Below are 18,774 nucleotides of genomic sequence, written 5' to 3' on the forward strand. Positions count from 1 at the left end.
CCTGATGAGGATGAAGAGATGTTGAAGAACATGAGAATTCGAGAATTTACAAAGAATGGACAAGTTTCTACTCTCCAATATCATGCTTTGTTTAGTTTCTTCGGAAGCACATAATGAAGAAAATCATCACGGATCAGATGTATATAATCTGATCAAATACAACTTACCGAATCTTCTAGTGGCTAGGGTGTTGACAAGACTACACCTACCGATGACAATTTATAGTTTCTAAATCAAAATTTTGATGTATAGTTTTGGGAAAATAGATCAAGCTATATCCGGGGGGGTTTGTTAGGATAAGTACGTCTATGGATATAATATGTATTAGGAAGTATGCATAAATGTCATATGTATTTTTTAATATCATGTTAGCGCATAAGTCCTTGGATCCGCATATGTTATGTGACGCATAACATATGCGTCGTATATCTTATACACCCCAAGAGTGCTTTCAAGTCAATCCTATAAATAGGTGAACCTATGCATTAATTAGGAGCTTTTAGTTATTCAAGTCAGATACTAGAGAGAGAGAGAGTGCTTAATATTGTCATGTCTTGTAATCCTTTGAGTTTTACTAATGAAAGATGGACTTAATGTTACTTGTGGTCTTCCAATCTCGTTGTTTTCCGCTCCTCAAGATATAAGCGATAACATTTCAGATCCTTAGGAGTGTTCACGCCACCCTCACAAGTTCTTTCAACCTTCACCAAACTAAAGGGAGCCAGATACTGTACATGTAGCATTTGTAGCTTCAGCAGCAGAAAGTGCGAAAACTCTTCCTCCATCATTGGTTGGTGCAACATTTCCTCCGGTTTTCTTTTTGGTGTCTTGTTTAGGACAATTCTTGATCATGTGCCCTGTTGCACCACATATAAAGCATTCTCCTTTGCCTTGGCTACATATGCCCTGATGTCTCTTATCACAAGTGTTGCATAGAGGATATATGGTCTGGTTCGGGTTTATATATTGGTTTAGTGGTGGAGATCTAATAGGTTATGCATACAGAATTTGGTTTTGAACAGGCTTTTGGTTTTGTGGACTGGGCTGCCAAGGACGTGTCTGATTTCCAGAGTTTCTATTCACTTGCATCTTGCGTTCCTGCAGGTGTGTTATAGTGGATGGTTGGCTGGTAGACTAATTAAGGTGCCCTTCTCTGTCTCTCTTCTTGTTTTCCCCAGTTCAAGATAAGAACTCTCTTCTTTCAAACTTAAAAGTTTTGATTGCATCAACTACTTCGGTAATATCCTTGAATTTCATATAAATGCTTGACTTTCAAATTTGATCACTGACTGCCCATTTGCATTTTTCTGTCTGGGCTTCTGCTGATCACGCAGCGTCTCCTACTATATTAGCTAACCTTGAGAATCGAGTAATAAACTCCGTAGCAGGTCCATCATTTCTTTGACGGATAACAACCATACTCTCTGATATAAGCTTCCTTATCGGCTGTAGAAAAGTACTTGTCATTGAAAATGGTGCAAAAATTAACCCATGAAAGATTAGCGGCATAAGCGTCTCCACCTTTAGCTTGTTTTTATCTTTCTCACCAAGTCTGTGTCATCTTCCAGTTTGTAAGTTGCCTGTAACATCTCGGATTTTTCAAAACTCGTATCCGTTTAGATTTAACCCTGTTGGGCTATATTTTGTGGTTTATGCTTTGTAGTATTAAACGTAGTATTGGGCTTACTTGGGCTATAATATGTAAACCGAAATCAATAGATTTCGGTGGGCTTTAGTGTATTTTGGGCCTAGATTGGTAGTCTATATATACGATGTATGTAACTAATTTTAGGGTTGTTCGTCTAAGTTGATCGATCACCCGTGTAAGGTTGTTAAGGGCTTAAGAACCAGACGTAATAATATACGTGTGTTTTGAAGCTAGCTCATCATGTTAATCGTTGTTATTTGATTGTTATAAAATCGGCTTGCTTATTAGTTTCCGCCTAATAAAAGAGTTTATTGGTATCACATTGAAAGATCCTGTCACGGTATTTACAATTGGTATCAAAGCCTTTAGACCTTTTCTAGGCTCGGTTTACGGTTATATCAAGCATTCTACCAGCAATTCTCGGGAGTGCTTTGGTTGAGGATTTCTAGACTTTGAAGATCAGTTGTTCTTCGTGATTTTCCGACTAGTGAAAGTTCTCGGAGAAGATTTGGTTAAATCTTTGAATTTAATTCAAATCCCTGCATTCTCGGGATTTGGTTATATCTTCTAAGATTACCATATCTTGAGTTTTAAATAGTTCTCGGGCACATTTTGAAGGTTCTCGGAAAAAAATTGATAGTTCTCGGTAGCCTTGTTGGTCTCTTGGAAAGATTTCAGTGTCCTCGGGATATTTTCAGGGTTCTCGGGAAGATTTTGGGGTTTTTGGGAAAACTTTAGTGTTCTCGGAAAGATTTCAGTGTTCTCGGTCAGCTTACAGCGTTCTCGGGCAATGTTGACTATTTTCGGTCAGCTCTCTTGTTCTCGGGAAGACTTCTAGGTTCTCAAAGAGCATTCACTGTTCTCGGTTTCTATCCTCATCTGAATTCATAGTTTTGGGTCTAGTTTGATACGGACCAATCTGTCGGTACCTCTTCAAATGCTACTCTACACCAAGAACTGGACTCAGTTATGGGTACCACTACTCGTGTTCCCCGTTTACTGACTTCTGAGGGATTTACTGAGTGGAATTTTAGGTTTGAGAAGTATGTGAAAGCGAAGGATGCAAAGATCTGGAGGAGCATTCTCAGAGGTCCCCAGGTCATAACTTATCAGAGAGAATATTCTGACGAAGGGGAGACGAAGCCTATTAAGTTGTATTCATATGCATATTTTGATAAGGTTGAGGAGGATGAGAAGGCTCTAGCTACATTTACCACGACACTTTCACCTGAAATTGCCTTGGGGTTTAGAGAACTACAATCTGTGAAAGCGCTTTGGCAGGCCCTCATTGAAGTGTATGAGGGAAAGCAAGATATAAGGAGAAGCAGGCATGATCTTCTGAGACGACAGTTCAACATGTTCAATTATGTCTTGGGAGAGTCATTAGAGAAACAGCTACACAGGTTTATCTCACTGGTCATATAGATGAGATCAGCCAACACAAACCTCACTTTTGTTGAGATCAACAATAAGCTGGTCAACTCACTGCCACAAAGCTGGGATTTGAATGTGGCTGCTATCAACAAGACTAAAGACTTGGCCAGACTGACCCTTTCAGAGGTGATAGCGATCATTAAGGCTTGTGATATGGATGACAAGCAGCGTGCAATCAATCATGCAAATTCCAACATTGCTGCTGGTTTTAGTGATGCTTCTAACAATGCTCTCGTCTCACAAGACAGTTTCTCAATATTCAGGTCTTCTCAAGGTCAACAAGTTCAGCCACAACAGTCTCAGCCGACCTTCCCTATGTTCAAGTCAGCTCAAGGACAATTCACTCCACAACTAGCACCGACTGCTCCTTTTTTCTTCCCACAATCGGCTCCCGCAACTAAGCCACCGGCTCCCAGTGCTTCCTCCAGCTAGTCTCCCATTCATATTCCTATTATTTCTAAGGAGACTCAAGAAAACATTGCTTTGAAGGCAGGTTTTATGAACTGCTACAATGCTTTTCGTGCTGGAGATTTGGTACAACCCGTTGTGGCTGTAGAGCTTGATTAGATCTATCCTGATGATGTGGAGGAGATGGATATTGCTTGACAAATCGCCATGGCTGTGTTTAGAGCCAAAAAGTTCACTAAGAGGATAAGCAGAAATAACTGGAATGTGCCTGCAAATCAAAAGGTGGGATTCAACAAGAGGTCTTTAAGGTATTACAACGGTCATGAGCTAGGTCATTTTGCTTGTGAATGCACTAATCCAACAAAGGAGGGAAACAGGGAGAGAACTTTGGTTCCAATGAGCAGTGGAGGAGGTGAGAATGTAGCTAGTTCAAGTGAAGGTGAGCGGGATTTGGTGGCTCAAAACATTTCTTGGGAGGATCAGATGGTAGCTTTGAATATCAGCAATCAAACTGCCAACTTTGTTAAGGTGGATGTCGAGGAAGAGGAGAATGAAGCTGAGAAGCAGGTTAGGGATCTTCAACATGCTTTTATGGCTTTCACCTCCACCAAATCCTTTGAGGTAAGTTCTGTACTTTGCTCCCAGTCATGTATTAATAAGATAGAACTGTATAAAATTCTCAATAGTAATATGCTTAGAGAAATGGAGGGAATTAAAAATGAAAATAATACCCTTAAGAAACTGGAAAAGGCATTAAAAGAGAAAATAGAGGCACATCAAAAAGATTTTTCAAAACTTCAATCTGATTTCAGCCTAAAATGCTATCACCATTTAGATGCTAGAAAGAAAACTGCCGAACTAACCGCCAAGTTAGATGCATCAAAGTTGGAGATAGCTAAATTAACTAATAAATTTGAAAATTCTGAATTCAACTTTAAGAAATTTGATGTCTCTAGTGCTGTCGTTGAATCAATGATAGAAAAATCAATTAAAATGGAAAGAGAATAAGGATGTGGGTATTGGGTATAACATGCTTCCCCCTCCATATAATGATAACTACACTAGTCTTCCTCTTACCAAGGAAGAAGACGAAAAAGAAAAATGTATGCGGTATGGTTGCTCAGTTATGGCTACTGAATCAACATCTGTGTTGAACAATTCTAATGTATTTACCTCACGTGCAGATGAAGTAATAGTTGAGGATTTGACTAATGAGGATGATGATTCACCTACTGATTCTATTGTTTCTTTGAATTTGTCTGTTTTGAATAATGCTGCTACTGATGTTTGTGTGAGCTCTGTTTTTAAGAGCAAAAACAATTGTTTGGTTGATTTTTCAAAAACTTCAATATGCAGTGATATGCTATTTAATAAACTTGATGAAAGTAAAAGTCGGATTAAGAATTTGTCACCTAAGTTTGTTAAAGAAAAGGGTTCTTGTAATCTCAATTGTGAAGAATCTAGTGCTAAGTCCAAAGACGGACAAACAAGCTTACACAACAAAGTAAGACCGGGAATCGGCCATAACTATTTTTTCATTAAAAGGCAAACCTGTTTTAACGGTGGTATTCCTGGTCACATTGCTAGAAATTGTTCTCGTCCCCTGTATGTTCCATGTTATAGACCCCATCAGAGGACTATGCCTCAAAATACCTACAAGAATTTTAACTCAAATAAGAAGAGGTATTACAAGGCAAAGCCCTCTGACGGTGATTGGAGAAGAGACAAGGCTGACAAGTCAAATTCCCATCAGACCAAGCCTATTACAGTTCGAAAGCAGAAACAAAACTCGGTTTCGGCTCCGAGACCCAAGAGGGCGTCAGAATAGAAATCGTTCAAATGGTCCAAGTCAAATGTGGCTTCTGTTCGCAAACCGGAGACAAAGCCCACCATCTGTAAAAACAATAAAGCTTTAAAACCTATATACAGATGGTTGCCTAAGTCTCCGGTGACCAAGTCTTCAAAGCCTTCCTGTTCGATCTTTGATAATCAGTAAGACATGTCATGGCAACCCATGATACGGTTGAACAAATCGGGTTTACCCAGAACGACTATGGACTGGGTACCTAAAACTAACTAATCTCACACGTCGTGCAGGGAGGAATATCATCAGATCGTGGTATGTTGATAGTGGCTGTTCCTGGCACATGGGAGGATACATCTCTCAACTGAGCGACATTCAAATTTTTAATGGTGGGTATGTTTCCTTTGCGAGAGGAGAGAAGGGGAAGATTGCTCAGAAGGGTACTGTGAGTAATGGTGTTCTGAAGTTTGAGAATGTGAACCAGGTTCCGGATTTGAAACACAGTCTGCTCAGCATCTCGCAGATTTGTGACAAACGTTTTTCAACCCACTTCACCAACAAAGAGTGTTTGATTTTGAAGCCTGGTATCATCGTACTAGAGGATTGGATTCTTGTTAGATCTCAAAGGAAAGACAATGCCTACCTGATTGACATGAATAAGAATGTCGCTGACGAAATTACGTGTTTGTTTTCAAAAGTGTCGGAACACAATGCCATGCTTTGGCATCGGTGCCTTGGTCATGCAAATGTTAAAACCCTGAAACGTCTTGCGAAAATAACATTGTTCGTGGTCTGCCTGTCAGAGATTTTGTGAAAATCGAGAAATGTGTGGCTTGTGCTTTAGGCAAACATCATTGCAAAGCACACAAGCCAAAGCTGATCAATACGATTTCTAGCATTTTTCAACTACTTCATATGGACCTGTTCGGTCCAGTTCACGTTCTAAGTCTCTCTCAAAGTAATTATTGTTTGGTTATCACCGATGACTACTCCCGTTTCACTTAGGTGTTCTTCTTGTCAAATAAAGGTGAAACTTCAGAATTGATCAAGAGATTCGTGGTGCTTCTGGAAAATCAACTAAATCTGAAGCTCAAGGGAATTCGCTGTGACAATGGCACGGAGTTCAACAACTCCACACTGAATCATTTTTGTGCCGAAAAGGGAATTCTTCATCAGTATAGCTCAGCTCGTACTCCACAGCAAAATGGTGTTGCTGAAAGACGGAACCGTACTTTGATCGAAGCTGCAAGAACGATGTTGTGTGATTCAAAGTTACCATTATTCTTCTGGGCTGAAGCGGTCAACATAGCCTGTTATGTTCAAAATCGGGTGTTAATCAACGAATCGCAGATGAAGACTCCCTATGAAATCGTTTATGGTCATAAGCATACTGTTGCACAATTTCGAGCCTTTGGTTGCCCGTGTACTCTACTGAATCTTGAATCAACTCCAAAGTTTGAAGCCAAGGCAAATGGTTGTTACTTCATTGGATATGCCGATCGCACTGCCTACAGGGTCTACAACAAGGCATCGAAACAGATCGTTGAATCCTATGTTGTTCGCTGGCTAGAGAAGAATGAAACCGATGCTCATATGGGTCCTAACTGGTTATTCCTCTACAACAAACTATTTAAGCCATTCAATGTGTTTCCAGTAGTTGATGCAGAGAACTCAGGAGTAGCCACTTCTATTGTTATTGATGATGAAGAAGACGTTCCTACTGATATTTAAAAGTCTCCTATGCTGAGTTTCGACCCGTCTGAATCTTTGTACACTCAGCCATTGTCTGAACATCTAGAAGAAGTTGTTACCAAGACTGTATCCCCACAAGAGACTTCTACAGCCGAGGCATCGACAGTTGAGGGGGAAAAGTGTCATTCGTCATATTTTTGGTAGCACTCTACTCCCTGTTGCCATACCAAATGAGTATATTGCAAGTACCTCGTACTCGCATATTACTGTGGTATCTGGATCCAAGAACCCTCTCACTGAAGTCCTTGAAGATCCAACGAACTTACCAACTAACTAATCTGTTCCTAATCACTCCATTCCACCAAGAATTCAGCGGGTTCACCGAATCGAGAATGTTATTGGTCCCCTTGAAGTCAGTGTCTCAACCAGAAGTCAGATAGGACCTATCAACAATTGCTTGTATTCTTGTTTTATTTCCCAGATTGAGCCTAAGTGGCTTTGCAAGAACCAAGCTGGGTTGACGCCATGCATGAGGAACTAAATAAGTTTGAGAAACTCAAGGTTTGGAATTTAGTTGAGTTGCCTGCTGGGAAGAAGTCGTTGGACACGAGATGGGTTTTTCGCAACAAGCAAGATGATACTTGGGTTATTGTTCAAATTAAGGCGCGGCTTGTGGTTTGTGGTTTTCGTCAGGTTAAAGGATTAGGCTATACTGAGGTGTATGCTCTAGTGGCTCGTCTTGAGGCCATTCGGATTTTCTTGGCATATGCATCTTACATGGGGTTTACGGTTTATCAGATGGAGGTCAAGATAGCGTTCTTATATGGTGAAGTGAATAAGGAAATCAATGTTGATCAACCACCTGGTTTTGTGGATTCAAAGCATCTGTCGCATGCCTACAAGCTGGACAAGGCTCTTTATGGTCTTCATCAGGCTCCTCGAGCATAGTATGCGACGTTGACGGCTCGTCTTTTGGAGCATGGGTATAAGCGAGGAACCATTGATTAGACACTGTTCATAAAGACTGCTGGAAAGGATCTGATCTTGGTTCAGATTTATGTGGATGACATCTCTGTTCTGAGTTTGAAGAAGTAATGAAGAAGAGGCCCGAGATGAGCTCATTAGGGATGATGACGACATTTTTGGGTTTGCAGATAAGTCAAAGCTCGACAGGCATTCTGCTTCATCAAGGGAAATATAGCAAGGATTTGTTGGCCAAGTTTGAGTTTCATGATTCCAAGAGTGCGGCGATTCCTATGGCAGAAAGACCTCTTCTTTCATCGGATCCTGATGGGAAACCCATAGATCAAACGTACTATCGGTCGATAATCGGGTCCTTGATGTATCTCATTGCCAGTCGCCCAGACATCATGTTTGTAGTTTGTCAATGCGCTCGCTTCCAGGCTAATCATAAACTCTCTCACTTAATTGCTGTTAAACGTATTTTTAGATATCTGAAAGGGCAACCGAAGTAAGGTCTTTGGTACCCCAAAAACTCATAATTTGATTTGTAAGCTTTTGCTGACAGCTATGGAGGTGATGATATTGATAGGAAATCTACTTCTACTGGATGTCGATTCTTGGGGAATCGAATCATTTCATGGCAATGCAAGAAACAACAAACGTTGTCCACATCCACTACTGAAGCTGAGTATGTTGCTGCTATCGCCTGCTGTTCACAGGTTATCTAGATGCAACATCAATTGATGGATTACAGTTTAGAATTTCTTGACACTCTTATTTTTTGTGATAATGATGTTGTCATTGCCATTCTTAACAATCCGATTCAGCATTCTAAAACCAAGCACATTGATATCAAAATTCATTTTATTCGTGACTTTTATGACCGGAAATTGATTCATTATGAACAAGTCCACACTGATAATAACGTGGCAGACTTATTTACAAAACTGGTCGAAACGACCAGATTTAATGTGCTTGTAGAGTTCCTTAAAATGCTTCGTTTTGATGATTGAGTATTTCTGAGGTTAATTTGTACATAAATATTTTAATGTTTCATCATAATTTCTGTACAAATTTAGGGGGAGAAAAAGAAACAAAAATACAAAAAGCGTGTGTTTTCTTAATTAAAAAAATTCATTTTGTTCTGTTGCTTAAAATTATGCCGGTTACTCAAGTTCAAGGGACATAATTCTTTGTGTTTGGTCCCGTTGTCAATCTTTGATGTACGAGATAGCCATTAACCTAAGGACTGAAAATGACTGGGGCGACTGAATACAAAAATTTATATAATGTTTTTGTTTTAACTATCTGATTTTTAAGTTCATTCACTGAAAATTATGTCGGTTACCTAAGTTTGACGGACGTATATTAATATATGTTTGGTCCTATTGTCTACCTGTAGAGATATAGGATAGCCATTTAACTGAAGACTGAAAGTGACTGGGGTGAATGAATCTAAAATTTTCTTCTAAGTTATCATCTGGGAAGTGATATGATTATTCAGCTAAAAGCTTTATAGATGCTTAAAAATTCTTTTTAAATGAAAATTGATCCAACCTTTGAAAAATGATAGAAAATTGATTTTGTGTGCCTAACGTGTGAAGTTATTAAGCTAAAAGGGCTTTTGGACAGTCATTGATGTGTATGGTAGCTTTCCATGATAAGTAAAAGTTTGAAGTGATATAAACTAAATCTGCTAAACTTATTGTGGAGAGTCATTTTGAAGATGTTTGCATGTCTCTAGATACATCTCTCCGAATGATAAGCAGATAAGCAATTACCTAGTCATACACGAGCCCGTTAGTGTCTTCATCGCCAAAATCATTATATTTCATTATTAGCATAAAAAAATTCATTATATTTATATTTGTTTCAATCTAAATTTGTTTTCTAAAAGCTTAAAGGTGCACTAGGGAACTACAGGGGTGGGGCATATAAATAAGTTCTAAATACCATGAATGTAAGGCTTGTAAGTCCGGATGGCATGTAAGTCCAACGTTCAACCTTAAAGCTTTAAATTATTCTTGTATAGGAAAATTCTTTTGATTAAGCACTAGGGGGTCGGAGTCAAATTGAGGTGATCTGGGGAAAGCCAAATACGCTTTGAGAAGAGATAAGGGGCATCATAGGTCCATAAGTAATGTTCATATAAGATTTATGCCTAATTGAATCTAAGCATATCACTTGCACAATGAAAATCATGCTAAGTTTCTAATTATATACTATCAACCTTTTCACTATGTCATAATAATGCTGAAAATGAATCACTGTGAAAATATCTTAATCATTATGATTTCATGTTCGGATCTTTTCTTAAAAGGTTGCTTGTTTTATAAACAACTGAAATTTAATCCCAAAATATGTTAAATCTACTGAACGCCGTATGGGTAAATTATTTTTGTTTTAGATTAGTTTTGTTCTAATTTTATTTCTTTTTAATTTTCAATTTTTACCTCATGTTTACTCGTGTCAAAACAAACGTCTTTAAGAAATCATTTTCACAAGAATTGGGATTGTTTTTGTTCATGAAATTTGACGGTTGCTAGTAATTTCCTTGGGTCATTATGTCTGGCACAACGCTTTCAAAATATATGTAATCGTGATCTCGGCCTGGTCAAATTGGCCCAAAATGTTTGTTCTCGGCCCATATGGGTTCTCGGCCCAGATGGATGAGTCTCGGAAGTTTAAAAGGCACTCATTACACATCAACATTCATTCTTGAGACCTGTAAACATCAAATCTATCTGAAATCATCAACTCTTAATTATCAATCTTATATTGTCTCCATCAAAGCTTAAACAGATTTCTTTGAAAGGTAAGTAAAGCTAAACCGATGTCTATCTTTGATTCGCTAGTATGAGAATTTTGAGGTGGTGTTGTTTTGATTGGATCATGAGATATGATCGGTTTTACAGGTTCTGTGTGAGAGATTAGGATTTGTTTTACTATGTTTTGGGTTTTCTTTTAACTTTATTGATTGTGTTTTGAGTTTTTGCTTGTAGTTGCAGGTTTGGTCATTAATGGTGATTGGCGAAATGGAAAAGATGATGGGTTGTGTCCAAGGGTTTTCGTTGTTGATTGACAGAATTCTCTTGGTCAACCAGAGAATTATTTGGTCAACTGACATCTCAGAGATTTATCGGTCAAACCTTGACCGAGAACCTGTCTGGTCAACCGAAAACATATCGTTTTTAGTATTTCTGAATCACTTGGACCGAAAATCTTCTACTATTTATCTTAATCAAAGGGTTCTGCCAAGACTACTACATCAGCAACTGGTGGTAATTGGGGAGGAACTTCGAAAGTTGACCAGGGTCAACAGAATGTATCCTCCGATAAATCAAGCGGCAAGTTGAAACAACACCTACTTCTGTTGGCAAGTATCATGACTTGTGCTGGATTTTTAGTTGGTTTCATTATATCAGGAATAAAGGACTAAAGAAGTCTACACTAACAGATCTTAGTGGATGGAGAGCTACTAAATCTGACCAAGCTCAACAGACGGAAACTTCGGACGCATACTAGAGAGATGCGGTTGATATTTTGTATACAGCTAGAATCAAGCAATAAACCAAGGGGGAGATTGTTGGGCTATATTTTGTGGTTTATGCTTTGTAGTATTAAACGTAGTATTGGGCTAGTTGGGCTATAATATATGTAAACCGAAATCTTTAGATTTTGGTGGGCTTTAGTGTGTTTTGGGCCTAGGTTGGTAGTCTATATATACGAATGTATCTAACGAATTATAGGGTTGTTTGTCTAAGTTAATCGATCACCCTTGTAAGGTTGTTAAGGGCTTAAGCACCTGATGTAATAATATACGTGTGTTTTGAAGCTAGCTCATCGTGTTCATCGTTGTTATTTGATTGTTATAAAATCGGCTTGCTTATTAGTTTCCGCCTAATAAACGAGTTTATTGATATCACATTAAAAGATCCTGTCACGGGACTTACAAACCCGACCCAAGAACATTTTTTTGATCTTTTTTATTAATCAAGTCAAACATTTATAAGTATTTAAGATTTGCTTGTTCATCTTATACCCATTACACTTTCCATGATGTTCTTTTCTTGTTTTAACTATAAAAAAATCAATATTTATCCTTTTTATGAACTACAAGGAATAATCTTGCCAAAATCAATAACACCTCCTCCCTACCCCTGGAGCGTCGCGCAACGGCAGTAACCCATGGTGGGTGCGGCGCTATGGGTGAGCTGTGCATTTTGATTGTTTGATAAGCTTTCCTAGTTCATTTCTGGCATGTAAATCGCTTATTGTTGGACTAAATTGTGTAAATTAAGCCCCAAGAAAAGGAATATAGCCTAGATACATTCCATGTTCATTACCCCTTGACCAAGAATGAATTTTACTAATCGTTATATGGATTCGGTCATTAAAGGTCGATTCGGTTTCTTAAACGAGTGAAATCACCGTAATTAGTTTGTTTTAGTGTTTCCTATATAAACCCTTATATTTTATCTGCCACAAACTTTACCTAACCCTAATTGATCATTCCCAGCCGTCACCCTTCTCTTACCTTCATCATGTTGCTCGTTTTTTTTGTTTTACTTGAAGATACAAGCCTTGAAGGTTGACTTTGCTAGTGTGTTGATCTTTGACTCCTCTTTTTGGTTGATTCTTTCACTTTTCGGGTAAGTTGTAAATTGTAAAATAGTTTATACATATTCCCTAATCAATAATCTTCAATCAAATTCGGTGATTGAAGGGTGTTGAGTGGTCAATTTTCTTAAAACCCATTAAAGGGCAAAACAGTCAACAAATTTGACTATCCGTTTACTCATAATTCTGGTTGGAACCAATGTTTAGTCCAGAAGACTTTTATTCTCGTAACGAAATTTTAAGGCTACTGAACAAAACCTGACTTCCGGATCGCTGTTCGGATTCTGGTAAGTAGCGACTCGCTTAAATCTTTAATTTAACATAACCGGAGCTCTAAACATCCGTTTGGAATGATTCCAGCGGAAACGAGTTCGTTTTTACTCGTATTTTCTTACCTCAATGTTTCAGGTTCAGTTGGTTTATTTCATTTGACTCGTTAGAAGATGATCTATTTTATCATTCCCCTATTTTACTAGACTTCGATTTAAGGTGAGTTTTATCATTCCCCTATTTTACTGAATTTTCACAAGTTTTGGGGGCATATGCGTATTATCTGTTTTCGTATTATCTATATATCTCAAAAATATCAAACGTGTAATTATGTGTTTTTCGATCGAATGCTATGTGTTACTTGTTTAATTGTTAATATTCATTCATTCATATTTCAGAGAGGTCCAACGTATTCACATTTAATTTTTTACATTTTGATTATTTATCATATTAATTATATCAATTCAAAACTGGTTATAATCTCACTCAACTTTATGTTGACAAACTCTATTGTATTTTCTACGCATATGCAGGTTTTCGTTTGACTTGAAGATTGATGTTTGGACACTTAGACAAGACCTTAGGGTTTAAATGAAATCAATTTATTTCTAAGTATTGTTTGGGATTTTATTTTTATTTGTTTGAACTATTTTGTCACGTTTGGATATTGTGTGCATCTTTGAATGAAATAGTTAACTTAATAGTTATTGTCACTTTTATTTTATGATAGTACCTTTGAGCTATGAACAATCAGCTCACGCCCCGGCATTTATGCTTGAGGTTGGGGTTTGACATTGCCAATCTAACCTAATACTGATCTGCAACTCCAAGGACTTCAAAAATCTTCTCAATATGGGCTATCTAGTTTCTTGCATCGATGGGATTAGTTGCGTGGTTGAAATATTTCGGCTTTTGCTTTAGGAATTTCTCGATCCACATGTGTATACCATTAGAAATGTTGTTTGTGGTGTTCTCATGTCACACCCCAACTTAAGGCCTAGGTGCAACACCCGTTAGTTGGTATTTGTTTCAAAAATATATCAGAGTTGCGGGTTTGTTTTAGCGGAAGTCTTTAAAATATAATTTTCATTTATAAAATGTCGGGTTAGAATACCCTTTTGATTAAGATATCAGCGGAAGTCTTTTCAGATAAAATATTATTATATTGAAAACTCGAAATTTGAATACCCATTTGATAATTCAAATACCTGCCTTTTTAAAATATAATTCTTCAATAATATTCTGAATAAGATATCTGAGCCATCAGATCACCTCTAATAACTATGTCTTCAATCTTTTAGTCTGTCTTGCCTGTCAGTTTTATTCTTTATAGTTTCCCTGAAATGTGGGGGAAAAATACGTCAGCACACAGCCGGTTAATGACGCTGACACAGTTCAATACCATTATGAAAACAACAATAATAGCTTTGTGACAACACTCATTAGGCACCCAACTTAATTGGGATAAAATTACCCTAAGTACATTAATCATATACATAATATCATTTCTCTGAACAGTCCCGTAGACTTCCAAAGATATGTTTTATGATATGCATGGCCTCGGGGAACTCCAAGTCACCATGTATGAATGGATCCAGACACATGTATACTTTTAATCTGAGTATGCCCTTTTCTTATTATTGTAACACCAAGTTTTATGGATTTGTAAATCCCATGGAAACAGTTCAGACTCTATAAGAGTTGTAAAAGTTTAAGGCATATTCACCTTTTATGATTGTAATCAGTTTCTAATACTGGTTCCTGTCTATTGGTAAGTTTCTGTTACTGACCCCTGTCTTTAAATTAGTTTCTGTTATTGATTCATGTTTCTTGTTTCAACTTTCTGATTGATTGATTGACTGTTATTTCGGACCTATAGTACGAGAATAACATTTGTATAAATATCTAGATCATCGATCTAGCTTCAGACCCATAGTCTGTTTTGTATAGCTTTCACTTGACAAATCATTTGTTTGTGTAAAACATTTGGACCTATAGTCCTTTTGTTTATTTATCAGTTATGTGCCATGTTTCATCTTCAAAAGAAACATTTATACCAGGTTTCTTCTTCAAGAAGAAACATTATTTTAACTATAACCTGTGTGAATGAATACTATATTGCTTAATCATTAAGAAATACTATTTAACTATACCCTTTGTATGTAAATGATTACGTTTCTTAATCATGAAGAAACAATAATTAACTATAACCTTTGCTTATGAAAAGTTATATTATACTTATCAGTAATCAAGGTTTGGGTTATACCCCCGACTGCGGTCTAAGCTATTATAATAATAATAATAATAAAATAATAACTTAATAGAACCCCTACCTCGTACGGTTATTTGGAGTTAATTTTTTGTGACTGATCGAGCGGCACTTCTACTCTATATCGCGTTCTACAGCTTAAATCGTCGGAGCTTCGGATCTTGGCACGTTCCACGAGACCGGTACGCAACCGAGGTTAACTGTGTGTAAAAGTGTCTGACTGAGGTGTGAGATGAAATGCCGTCCCTTTTTATAGCTGAGTTTAGGTACCATTGCATAGCGCAATAGTCCCTTCTCCTTGTGCATCGCGTAGCGCGATGTCAGGGGAATGATGCGTGGTTGCTGCCTCAGCCCTAGCGCCATCAAAACGCCACATTACGCCCATCACCCAAGTCCATGTCCAAGTCCGATTTCGAGTTCGAGCGTGTGCACGTCGGGTGCTTAGCACCCTCCGCTAGGACTATGAAGAGTGGTTAGCCACATAAGAATATTATAGTGGAAACTTGCTTCCTTATAAGGAGCTTCCATTTCTTTTCTTGTTTCCGCGTGGGATGAAAGTTTTTTTTCCTTATTTATACCGATGTGGAATGCTTTCACTTTCTTCCATCTTTTCATGTGGGATGGATTTCCTACTTCCTTAACATGAGATATCTTTATTTTTCTTATCTCATTTTTTTTCCATTACTTATCTTTGAGATTATCCTTAATCCCTCATCTTTTAAAGTTGACAACTTTAGCCCAAAATAAATATGGGATTTTCCGAGATGTTACATCTCACAAGTTGAAGGACCAGAATTGTGATTGTCGTTTATGTTTTCTAGGGGGACGAGTTTGTTGAATAACGGCTTTAACAGTTTGAGCAACAAGGTTTGGAAGCAAACCAGCAATAGCTTGGTTAATGGCAGCAACTACATTTGGATCAACTGGGGTTTTGTTAAAAGTAGTTTCGTTGTGGTGACGGTCACTGCAAATAGTTCTATGAGGCTGACGACGAGGAAGCATCTAAAACAATAGATGTAAGGATTAGAATATGCTAGTAATTTCTAACTTAATTATACCCTACTTTCTACCCATTCCTCACAGGTCTTAATAACTATGTTTAAGTTTCTACAGGAAAGAGCTGTTTGCTCTGATACCATAGCTGTAACACCCCGGCCCGGAAGGGGCTGATGTGCCATAGTCAACATGGTTTCTGAACAAAAGACATAGTTTTATTTATTTATTTACCAAAGGTATATTACAAATGGTAAAGTAACTTAATATTATTTTACAAACTAGAACGGTTAAAAAGATATTTTATTGAGATCCTGATATTTTATTCTTCTCTCTTAATCCCTCCCAAAATAACCTGTGGACCTGAAAAAAATAAAATAATAACGGAATAAGTCGAATGCTCAGTACGGAATAATAAGCTCAAACAATTAAGAATTTAATGGGACGTATTTAGATTGAACTTATAATAAATGATACGATGCAAATAAATATTAAATAAATTTAATCGTGTCATTCGGATGCACCCATGAGTGAAACTTAAAACGTGATAATATACAGGTAACTACTCCTACATATTTATTGTCACGCCCCGTTAAGCGATTTGCAGAAGCGTAAAAGGGTAATGTAACAGACACACCTGGTATCAAATACATTGTTCATAAAGAAACATTACTTACTAATTTACAATATATTACATTGATCTAACATATTTTACAAACTAGGTGATACAATCAAAACTATTCTTCAAGTACTTCATTTTGTTAGAGCATAATGTCTATTGCTAGGGTCTTAGATGTATTAGATATGATTGTACAGGGCTTAAAATGTCAAATGTATGTTATATTGTATTCAACGCATAAGTCAACAAGAGCGGATATCTTATACGGCGTATATGTTATAGGCCGTATAACATATACGGTCTTGTGTGTCTTCAGGTTGTTTCCTATATAAAGGGGACATATGCGTTGATTGATAGACTTTTGGTCATTGTCAGAGTGAGAGAGTAGAGAGAGAAAGTTTGCAAAGTGTCATATCTTGTAATCTTTCATGTTATATATGAAAATGAGCTTAATGTTTACTTGTGTGTGTTCAATCTAAATGGATTCCACACTTTGAGATTCAAGCTATAATATTCAGAGATCCTATTGTAATCTACATCAAGATCACAGGTCATTTCAAGTGGTATCAAAGCAATATGGTTCGTTACTAGCTTGAACACTTCAAGTTTTCAAGGATTTTCTCTCTACATTCAAATTCCACCATCAAAAGTTCTCCAAACTTTCACAATACCTTCCTTATACATCTGCGTCAAATCCTTCAAAATTTCATTCAATTCCTACATCATTTGCACCTTCAAATTTCAAAATTACCAAAAGGATGTTTTTCACTGTATATGTTTTAGTACCGTATATGTTGATCACGCATAACATATACGGCGTATAACATATACGCAGCATATGTTATATGTTGATTAGATATACGCTGACTAAGGTACTTATACGTTGACTATTCTTTAACCACATAACAGATCCGTTGACCTAGAAACTTATACGTTGACCATCTTTGACCAGAAATATATATGTTGACCATCTCTTCATACATATCTGTTGACTGTGTTTGACCAAAATGGAAAACCTAAGTGCGTTCATGTCACAACCATCTATACTACTTCAAAACATCAATTTGGAAAATGAAATAGGGACTTCCAACTAACCTCCTAAGCTACTAAGAATGGAAGATTATCCTTCGTGGGATAACAAATTTGAGACGTATGTTCAAGCCTTGAACTACGAAACATGGACTTCCGTGGAGGAAGAATACATAATTCCCAAGAATGAGAACGGGGAAAATTACAGATTATCTCAAATTGCTGATGCAGATAAGGATTTGTTCCTAAAAGAGAAGAGGATGTTAAATCTCTTTCACAAGCCATCAAAGCTGAGATCTTTCAACTATTGCAGCATAATGATTCCTGTTATTCAATATGGCAGGCATTGTTGAACAAAGATCATGGAAACCCTGACATGAGAAAGAGTAAAATAGCATTGCTGAAGAAAGAATTCAACATATTTACTCAAGTTAAGGGTGAATCTTTTGCACAGTTGATTGAGAGATTCTGCTACCTTGTGAATGAAATAAAGAGGCTGAAGATTAACAAGCCCGAGTATGAGTATATAGATAAGCTTGCAGATGCTTTACCTAAAGAATGGGGTACTTTTATCTTGATTCAACAATCAAACCCCATTGCTTATGCCCGTCTGAATCTTGCAAGTTTTATCGAGCAACTTGAAATTGACTTGGAGCTTAGAAAGAAAAAAAAATGAAATCCACAGCCGTATCACAAGATGTGGGATTATATTACAAAGGCTCTCAATCGAGTGTTTCTTCAAATCTCAAGATTCCTACTGCATTTTGTGCTGAACAATCTAGTCAAACATTTGCTACAAGCGTACCTACTACTTCTGCTACTCCACAGTGTTGCAGTAGTACTCAGGAAACATACCAGTTTCAAGTTCACAAGATTTTGATGTGATACTGTAACATTGTTGTGAACCTAAAGAATACGGAAAACATAACCACTGACACTGTCAAGGAACACATGGCCTTTATGGGATCTGTTCTAGAATCTTACGAGTGCTTGGTTGCGTGTCGCATTGGAAATTACAATATGAC

The 18,774-nt window shown here is 37.4% G+C and overlaps 1 protein-coding gene across 1 annotated transcript; it reads left to right on the forward strand.

Moving 5' to 3' along the window:
• The first annotated feature begins 8,080 nt into the window (after window positions 1–8,080).
• Window positions 8,081–18,425, forward strand: LOC143570910 (uncharacterized). The gene is made up of 4 exons (XM_077056434.1): window positions 8,081–8,358; window positions 8,515–8,637; window positions 13,373–13,424; window positions 18,093–18,425. Exons 1-4 carry the CDS (start codon window positions 8,081–8,083, stop codon window positions 18,423–18,425), a joined length of 786 nt encoding a protein of 261 aa, XP_076912549.1.
• The last annotated feature ends 349 nt before the right edge of the window (window positions 18,426–18,774 follow it).

Source organism: Bidens hawaiensis, unplaced genomic scaffold (genome assembly GCF_021521415.1).
Source record: "Bidens hawaiensis isolate Kalapana, Puna unplaced genomic scaffold, B.hawaiensis_p1.1 tig00001299_1, whole genome shotgun sequence".
Lineage (NCBI taxonomy): Eukaryota > Viridiplantae > Streptophyta > Magnoliopsida > Asterales > Asteraceae > Bidens > Bidens hawaiensis.